The 10,000-nt window shown below is 45.5% G+C and overlaps 1 protein-coding gene across 4 annotated transcripts in view; it reads left to right on the forward strand.

Annotated features, from left to right (window-relative positions):
* The window catches only part of LOC138362973 (sulfotransferase 1E1-like), a 76,262-nt gene that overhangs the window by 54,753 nt on the left and 11,509 nt on the right, over positions 1 to 10,000 (forward strand). For 2 of the 4 annotated variants that reach the window (XM_069321538.1, XM_069321539.1), the window contains exon 4: positions 5,403 to 5,610. In XM_069321538.1, coding sequence (XP_069177639.1) covers positions 5,403 to 5,610 — 208 coding nt within the window. Of the gene's footprint in view, positions 1 to 5,402; positions 5,753 to 10,000 lie in introns of those variants that run through there. The other 2 variants (XM_069321536.1, XM_069321535.1) reach the window with 2 other exon arrangements.

Genomic DNA, 10,000 nt, shown 5'->3' on the forward strand with positions numbered 1-10,000 from the left:
CTCCCCCCCCCAGCCATTGCTGGGGCTTCTAATTCTTCTGCTCTTTTGATTCGGGCTGATGTTCCCTTTGTTCCTTTACTTTTTCCTTCGCCTCTCCATTGTTCTGCTGCTCGTATCTTTGTGGGGAAATGGTACACAGTTTGTTCCATTTATCTCCCCCCGAGTGTCCCGCTCTCTCTTCCTGATTTGAAACACCTCCTGGACTCCTTGCCGGAGCCTGTGCTCCTGCTGGGTGACTTCAATTGTCGTCATTCTCTTTGGGGTGACGTTCTGACGAATACCCGGGGTCGCCTCCTTGAGCCGTTTCTCCTCTCTTCTTCCCTGTCTCTTCTGAATTCTGGTGAGCCCACTCATTTGGACTCTCGGACTCGCACCCTTTCTTGTCTTGATCTTTCTCTCTGCTCTTCTTCTCTTTACTTAGCTTTCACGTGGCAGGTTCTTGATGACCTCCATGGAAGTGATCATTTCCCCATCCTTGTTTCCTTTTTCTCTTTTCGCCCTTCCCTCTCTTTCCCTAGGTGGCAGTTTGCTAAGGCAGACGGGACCCTATTTACCTGTCAGGGAGGTCAGGGAGTGCTGCTCTCCCTGACCTCTCCCTTCTGCCTCTCTCTCGCGCTCTCCTCCTTTTTCATGACACTGTCTTCAACGCTGCCCTCCGCTCTATTCCTCGCTCTTCCTCTCGGGGTCCACGGAAGTGCGTTCCCTGGTGGAATGCGGACTGTGCTCGGGCTGTCCGCTGTAAGCGTGCAGCCTGGAAGAGGCACCGCCGTAGGCAGACGACCGATTATTTTCTTTTTTTCGGAAAGCGAGTGCGGTGGCCCGTAGGGCCATCCGTACGGCTAAACGTGAATGTTGGGCATCTTATGTCTCAACAATTACGTCCGAGACCCCTCTGGCCCAGATCTGGAAGCGTATCCGCAAGATAGCGGGTAAGTTCGTTCCCGATGTTTCATCGGTCCTTCACCTCCATGATACTCTTGTGGCGGACCCGTTGCAGGTCGCTTCCGAACTGGGTTCCCATTTTTCTTCTGTTAGCTCTGGTCTTCATCTTCCCCAATCTTTCCTTCTTCGTAAACCTGTCCTTGAGTCTCGTCCTTTAGATTTCTGCACTCATCTTCAGCTTCCCTATAATGATCCCTTCTCTCTCTCTGAACTTCGTTCTGCCCTGGCCCTCTGCGGTTCTACGGCGGCGGGCTCCGATGGTATTCATTATGAGATGCTTCGCCATCTCCCTCCGAGCACGTCTCAGTATTTACTGAGTCTGTATAATCGGATCTGGGAGTCGTCGTCAGTCCCTGAGGACTGGCTCGATGCCGTTGTCCTCCCTGTTCGCAAACCGGGGTCTCTGGGTACTTCCCCTAAGGACTTTCGCCCTATTGCTCTCACAAGTTGTGTCTGCAAACTCTTTGAACGTATGGTTAACGTTCGTCTGATGTGGTTCCTGGAACACCATCACCTCCTCTCCCCTTCTCAATTTGGTTTCCGCAAGTGCCGCAGCACGACAGATGTCCTGGTGAACTTGGAGGTCTATATTCGTACTGCTTTTGCTGCGAAGACCTCCGTTGTTGCCGTCCTTTTTGACCTAGAAAAGGCTTACGACACCACTTGGCGTTATCATATCCTATCTCAACTTCATTCTTTTGGCCTTCGTGGTCATCTCCCTCTCTTTCTCCGCAGCTTCCTCTCTCGTCGTTCCTTTCGGGTGCGCCTTGGTACCGCTCTCTCTCCCTCTTTTCAGCAATACGAAGGTGTGCCCCAGGGTAGTGTTCTGAGCACTACTCTTTTTCTTGTTGCCCTCAATGGTCTTCTTTCCTCTCTTCCTTCTGGTGTCTTCTCCGCTCTCTATGTCGATGATCTTACCCTTTGTTGTCAGGGTGATGATTCGCCTCTCCTTCAACGCCGGCTTCAACTTGCAATTGATGCCGTGTCGTCTTGGGCCACAGGTCATGGCTTCAAGTTCTCTACTTCTAAGACTTGTGCCATGACTTTTACGCGGAAACGGGTTGTTCTTCGTCCCTCTTTGTCGCTTTATGGTCATCCCCTTGAATACAAAGATTCCGCGAAGCTTTTGGGGTTATTCCTTGACACTCGTTTGTCTTGGTCTCCCCATATCTCTTACCTCCGTGTTGAGTGCTCTAAGGCCCTTACCCTCCTTCGGGTCTTGTCCCATACTTCTTGGGGGGCAGATAGGCGCACTCTCCTTGCTTTACATTCCTCTCTCGTCCTGTCTAAGCTCGATTATGGTTGCCCTGCTTACTCGTCTGCTTCTCCTTCTACTCTTCGCCGTCTTGATGCTTTGCACCATACTGGGTTGCGCCTCAGTTCTGGTGCCTTTCGTTCGACTCCCATCCTTAGCTTGTATGTTGACACTGGCTTCCTGTCTCTCCAGGACCGCCGTGATCGCTACTGTCTTCGCTATCTTGCGCGGTCCTTGCAACATCCTTCCTCTCGCCTCTGTCGTGCTTTAACTTTTACCCCTCCTGCGGTTCCTGTTCCTCTTCACCACCTCCCTCTTTCTGTCCGGTTATCTCGCCTACAGGATTCTCTCTCCGTTCGTATTTCTGATGTTTCTCCTCGTGTTGTTCCTTCTGGAACAACACGAGGCCCCCGTGGAGGGTCCCTCTTCCGCGGTTTTGTACTTCCTTGACCCGTATCACTAAAGCTTTTACCCCTCCTACGGTTCTAAAACGCCTTTTCCTCGAGCACTTTTCTTCTCACTCCCGCTCCGTTTCTGTCTTCACCGATGGGTCTAAGTCAGCGGACGGTGTTGGCTACTCTGTTGTTTTTCCTGATCGCACTTATATGTGTCGCTTGCCTCCGGAGACTAGCATCTTTACAGCAGAACTTTATGCTATTCTCTATGCTCTTCGTCTCCTGCTTTCTCGTTGTCAGTCTTCCTTTGTGGTTGTTGTTGACTCTCGTAGTGCCCTCATGGCTCTCGGGTCCTTTAATCCGGTTCATCCAGTAGTTGTCGAGATCCAGCATTGGCTGTTTCTCGTTCACAGTAAATTTAAGTCGGTTGAGTTTTGTTGGGTTCCCAGCCATATTGGTGTGTCTTTAAATGAGCGTGCGGATGCTGCCGCTAAGGAAGCTGTCCGCTCTTGTCCCATCTCTCGTAAAGGCATTCCGTATTCCGACTTTTACCCGGTTATCCATTCCTCAGTTCTTACCCGTTGGCAGGCTTCTTGGTTGTCTGTTACTGGTAACAAGCTACGTACTCTTAAATGTTGTGTTTCCTCGTGGCCGTCCTCCTTCCACCGTAACCGGCGGTGGGAAACAGCTCTGGCGAGGTTGCGTATTGGCCATACTCGCTTAACCCATGGTCACTTGATGGAGCGCCGCCCTGCTCCTTATTGTCCTAGTTGCATTGTCCCTCTTACGGTCGTGCATGTCCTTCTTGAATGTCCTGACTTCCAGGACGAGCGTGTGTCTTGCTTTCCGACCGCCCCTCGCGGTCACCTGTCCCTCGATAGAATTCTTGGTGACTCGGATACTTTTGATATCATTCGCCTTATGCGTTTTTGTTCTCGTATTGGCATCCTTGGTGATATTTAGTGCCCTCTGATTATTTTGCGTATTTGATGGTGCTACATAGCCTTCCCGGTTTGGTGCCTTCTTTTGATAATTACTTACTTACTGTTCAGATTAGTGCTGGCAAACAATGTTTTTTTTTTTTTTGGGGGGGGGGCATTATCTGGGGAAAGCGCAAATCCATTAAGACTATATAGCACTTGGGAAGGTCATCTTGAGATGATTTGGAGCTTTTTAGTGTCCCCGCGGCCCGGTCCTCGACCAGGCCTCCAACCCCAGGAAGCAGCCCGTGACAGCTGACTAAACCCAGGTACCCATTTTACTGCTGGTAACAGGGGCATAGGGTGAACAAAACTCTGCCCATTGTTTCTCGCCGGCGCCTGGGATCGCACCCAGGACCACAGGATCACAAGTCCAGCGTGCTGTCTGCTCGGCCGACCGGCTCCCTAGAAGGTCAAGATACATTTTTGTGAGCGTTTGTACTTGTCTGTAATAAAGCCTCGCCCCAGCTTGATTTATTAGTTGCAAAAAGAGGGATGGGAATTGTAAATTGTCATAAGAGTGTTTGAGGCGGTGCTGGGCGAGGGGAGATGCCACCTTTTATATGTTCCGTGGACACGAGGGGGAAGGGGGGGGGGGCTGGCAGACTAAATACTAGTGGTTGCAGGAAATAAATGTCATAAATTTCTTGCATATTAATACTGGTTGGGATGCTTACCCTGGCTTTACGGTTAAATGCATTTATGAAGTCACTAAAGCCTTTCATGAAGGCTTTAATGACTTCAATTTTTGGTATATTTACCAAATTGGTATTTGGACCAATCTTCATGATTGGCCCAAATACTTTGGCTCAATACTGTAGTTACATAAAATAGGTCATGCATGTGAAGCAATCGCTTCGGAGGTCTTGGGTAAATATTTATAACACTTGGTCTTGTGTGTAAGCAAAATTATCATGTCCGACTCTGGTGATTGGTTCTCTTTGTCAGTGTTGGATAATTCAGTTTAGCATTGATGCTAAACTGTCCTAAATTAATTGTTCACTCGCACACTACATTGTTGTTTTCAGGAAATGGGACCTCTGACAATTAAACCCGTCCCCCTGTATTGGGACGAAGGATGACAATAGTACGTGCAGATGTACAACCTAATTAGAAAAGTAGGGATCAATACTATTGAATTTCGATAAATTAACTTTTCCACTGTAGTTGCAAAGACAAATTAACCTAACCTTTCCTAGGTCTATTACGTGCAATCGGAGGTTTAATAAAGTAAATGTTATACTAGGCATTGGAATAAGTTTTTAAATGTTTCCGGACAATAGTACAAAGTTCTACCTAATTGCTTAGAACGTCAATCTTTGTACTATGGTGCACATGGTTTTTGTAACTCTTTAACCAGAGATTAGGTTGGACACAATAAGTAGTTAGGGACTGATATCCTGTGACAGAATACAGGCCCTGGGTATAGGTCATATAAAATTTGTAACGTGAAGCATAATATTGTTTTAAGATGATAGTTTTGTGACAATAAGTGTTTGGCTTAAATTTCTTTATTACCTCATGATTACCACACGTTTGTGCACGTGATGTTAATGTGTGCTTGAATATGTGAAGTCTTGTGTTAACTGTCGGGTGCAACATGTGAGATTAGCAAAGAACCATTCATATATCGGTTGCAATATATGAAGGATCCTGTATTTGTGCTTCTGGATGGGTTTATATAAAGAAATGTATTGCTAGAACTTATTGCATAATTGGTGATTTAAGAATAAACTCAAATGTATTTATTCTAAAGCGATTAAATTTAAGTATTTCAGCTCTGGGTAGGTGTAGTAATAATAACAACAACACAACAACAAAAATTTCCAGTTTTGACATGATGCTTGACAGCAAGACCATCAGAAGCACTGTTGAGAATCCTCAGCAGTTCACAGAAATGTTTCGTCAAATGTGTCCAGGCAAGAAGGTAGAAGACGGAGTGTTTCTGCAGATTAGCGAGGCTCTACCTGCTCCGAGAGTGATGAAGACCCACCTGCCCAGCACCCTCCTTCCGCCTAGCCTTCTTCAAACCACAAAGGTCCGAGTTGGTTACTGTTCTAATGGTTTTATGGGAATAAAATGGTTGGATTTGCAATCACTGCTTCATGAAGCAAGAGTCGTACGGTTTGTAATCAAACGATTAGAGTATTAGTTAAAATACAGCTACTTAAGATAAATATTGGTAAAATGTTCTCTAATCCTGCCGTTTCTATTCCTTCATTTGAATTTTTTTTAAGTCTCAATCTAAATATTGACAAGACTGTTTTCTTTAATAATTGGATCAAATTTTAAACGTGGGAGCCATGTGTAGTGGACATGTATAGACCCTTTCCTCTCCCTCCTTGAGCTGCCGCCACTTGGGGTTTACCTATTGACTAGTTTGGTTTTTCCAATAACCTGCTCGGCCGAGAGCCAGTGGTTTTATTGCTCGATAAAACGGTGGGTACAAGACGTGCAGGCTTGCACACACCCAGCTTGTCTCGCTCACTGCCGTAACCTGTACACTTTAGGATACTTTCCCCTTTTGTTCTAGGATTGGAAGGAGGTTGGAAAGTGAGACTTTTATAATGGGCAGTGTTTTCTGGCTATCTAGTCACTCTACTTTTCACTGGGCGGTTCGTGCTCATCAGTGTCGATCGGATAAGTAACAGTATTTTGTTATTGTCAAGAGTCGGCTACTTAAAGGAAAAGTTCAAAGTAGAATGGGCTATGGAGACCCTAAGTATAAGCTCTTCCAGATCCATTATCTGGATCAGTAACTGATACTAAAGATCTGGGGGATGTATTTGGGTTTTCATTGTGAATTTCAGCCCCGAAGGGCTAGCGGTACCAATTATGGAGCTGGTGGGTTAGTATAGCCCTCCAGGTTTTCAGTTTTCTGTTTGCCTGAGACTTTGGCTGATCAGTGCTGTCGTTGAAGTTTGGTGAGGTGACCTCTTCGAGGTCATCTTGTATAAGTAGGTGTGATATTTGTGGTGTGGCGAAAGACTCCTACTAAAATTTCCTGGTCTGAAGAGTCTGTAACATACGTAGTTGGTGTCTTTAATCCCGCAGCCTGAGGTAGGCTCGGGTGTCGTGGATTAGTGGTAGAAGCTATTTCAGGAGCATTGGTGGTGCTGTTAGAATTTGTAAACGGCACGTCTGCTGGCATTACTGCCGAGAGATAGTGATGGTAGGAGTGTTGGGAACTGGAGAAGGAAATACTGTTTGTGCCACCCGGGCCTTGGGTGGTTCTAGTCTGTTATAGTTTTCGTGGTCGATCTGGTGGTAGTCTGTAGAGTGGAAGTGAAGGCAGTGAGACTTGCGACCAGGGCGGAGGGTATGGTAGCAGTTGTGGCAGCAGAAAGGTCATCAGGTACAACAGGTGTTGGGAGTACATTCGCAATTCTACCGATTGATTGATGAAGATTAAGCCACCAAAAAGGTGGCACGGGCATGAATAGCTCGTAAGTGGTAAAATTTAATCGTCGGGCTGCTATCGCGGGGTTGACAGTATTTGAGGGTGTCCAGCTGCTGGATGCCTTTTTTTTACCATAAGAGTGGCAGTGTTGATGGCATCAGTGTGGTTACGGAAAGATTCGAGTACTCTTAAAGCTCCTCTAAGGTCGTTGGTTGCTTCACATTCAAGATGGCGGCGAAAAAGTGACACTTGTGATTGTTTGGCAGACGGTGCACTCTGTCGGGGTTAACCAATCTCCCAGTTGCATCTGTAACCTAGACGTAATCTACATAACCGAACTGCTATTTACCTGTGGATTCCTTTTGGATATTTAATTTTTTTAACTTGTTGTTCTGAAGATAACATATTACAGAGGGCGAACATTCTGCTACTCTGGTGTAGATAAGCTTTGTTGAGATGAGCTTTTTGGTGATAGTCTTTCATGTACTGTAGGCTGGGTTGGATTATATCAATGGATGACGTGTTGCCAATTTAGCAATTTCATCAGCTTTCTCATTTAAGGGGATTCCCACATGGGACGGGATCCAGTTTAGGGTGATGTTGAGTCTTTTGCCTTTAGTGACTGCTCGGATACAAAATGTTGGTAATTATTTCCACGTAGTCTTTCCACTGCTTTTTTCCTAATATTTGAAGTGCAGCTTTCGAGTCTGCACGAAACTCGAAATGCCATTACACAATCGCATGTGCGAATGCCTGTTCGTCAAACGGCTCGGATTGGGTTGATGCTGGTCCTTATGATTTCCAATATGCCTGTTTACTGTCCGTGCAAAGAGCAGCGCCAGCACTCATATTGTGTAAACCGATCCGTCTGTGAAGTTGTGGGTGGGTCCTGCTACTGGAATGCTGACATTTGCTTCTCTATGATGCGCTTTAGGATTGTGGGATTGTAGGTTTCCTTTTTAATCGGAAGACCTTTTATTACTATTTTGAAGGTAGCTCCTCCCATGGCGGGGAACAAGTGTAACTTGGGTGTGACTGATCACGCTATCAAAAATCGTGCTTTTTAATTATGTTTAGGAAATTTCCCATTCTGGCAGGCCAAGAGTTTCCGTTTTGGCAAAGTCCAACCACAAAGGCCTGCCGTACTGGGACTGGATCAGGGGAAATAATTATCTTGCTGATAAACGTAGCTGTTCTTTGATATTCGTTCTTGAAGAGAGGGCAAACCCGTTTCCAGTGTAGTTTAAAGTTTAGTCCACATACGGGCTCCCAGGGCAGTTCTCGTAACATTGTTTGGAGCAATTTCAAGCTTTTTCAATTATTGGTGTGATACTTGAGTGAAGGTACGGCATAGTGGATTACTGGTCTGACTGCCTGTACATCGTATGTGCGAAGGGCTTGCAGATTGGCTCCTCCAGAGAGGGAGGTTAGTGACCTGAAGATTGCTGTCTGAGCCGCTGTTCTCTAAAGTGACCTCGGCATTAAAATTCTTATGTCCATGATTATTCCTATATACTAAGTGATCACCATTCAATTGCTTGACCCTGTACTATGAGCTACACGTTGGGCTTCGCTTTTATTATGGACATGGCTTTTGTCTTTGTGGGGTTGAGTTTGATACCAATCTGCTTTGCCTCTTCAGTGATGCAGTCTAAGCATTTGGGTGCAACGCACGCCTCGTCCCTTCCTTTTCTGATGATGACAGCAGTCTGCGTAGTTTGGCAGCCTGCAGTGTTGTGGGAGTTTTAACCTCTATTCTTTCCATTAAACAATTGAAGAGGAAGGGGGGGCTAAAAATGCCGCCTTGCGGTGTATCATTTTCATGTCCCTTTTTATTATATTATTATTATTATTATTATTATTATTATTATTATTATTATTATTATTATTATTATATTATTATTATTATTGAGAAACTGTGCCATGAAGTGTCTCTTGCTTCTGAGACAGCTTTTAGTCCAGGAGAACAGGTTAACTTGGACCTCTTCATAAATAAGGCAGCAGAGAATAGCAAATTCAAAGGCTTTCTCGTGGTCCAGGAATATCGGCCCTCCTGATCTGTCGTTAAAGTGAGGTAACAGTTGTAATACAGTCCACCGAGCCAACCTCTCGTCTATAGTCTTACATACCATGGTGCAGTTTAGGTATTTTCCACTAAAGTCTGTTGAGTGTCATTCTGTTGCCTGTCTTTGCTGCTCAGCTTTGGAGAAATGGGCCTGGGTTTTGCTGAATCTTTGGGTTTTGGGATCGGTACCGTTTGCTCTATTAAAAGCTCTAGATTTAGTTTTAGAAGTCCAGGCTCGATTAATTAACGTAAAGTGTGCAGCGTCTCCCTCTGGGCAGAGGTTCCTAATTATTTTATAGGTTATTTTGTAGTATCTCGGGGATGTATTCTTGGAGTTTGTATTAGTTCAATTGTGCTCGTCTAGTGTGTAATGGTTATTAGTGTCAAACTTCTGCAAATGCTGTAAAGATTCTGTGCCATCTTTCTTCCGGTCTGCACTGCCAGTACATCTGCAAGTTGAGTACTGGCTGCTTTCTGCCTCCTGGTTGCCAGTACTTCCGCTTCTGATGCGGATCCTTAAGGTGTGGGGCTTTTAGGTGTTTTATTTCCTTTGGCCCAGTGGATTTGCTGCCACCTCTAAGGTGGTCATTCAGATGTGAACACCATTCTAGCCACTTTCGTGTTTATTAGCCTGGTCTCTTGCTGCACATGTTCCTCGACCTCACAAAGTCCATTTGTGGTCACTTGGCTGTTTTTTTTTTATATAGCTCCATTGTGCTGTTGAGTCCGAGTTCTAACACGTTTGCGATAGTACCAGTAATCTTTGGTGTCTGAATAGTTTTTTCAGTGGGATAGCGTTTGTGTGCACTTTGAATTGCATCAGCAAAATCTTGTTCTGCCCGACTTAATGTCTTTGGGAACATATTATTTTCTATGCCACTCTGAAATGGTTTTGAAATCGGTCCCATTTTGCTAAAACAAAGTTAAAGGCTTCAGATGGAGGTGGGGTCGGTAGATTTAACT

This window comes from Procambarus clarkii, chromosome 9 (genome assembly GCF_040958095.1).
Source record: "Procambarus clarkii isolate CNS0578487 chromosome 9, FALCON_Pclarkii_2.0, whole genome shotgun sequence".
Taxonomy (NCBI): domain Eukaryota; kingdom Metazoa; phylum Arthropoda; class Malacostraca; order Decapoda; family Cambaridae; genus Procambarus; species Procambarus clarkii.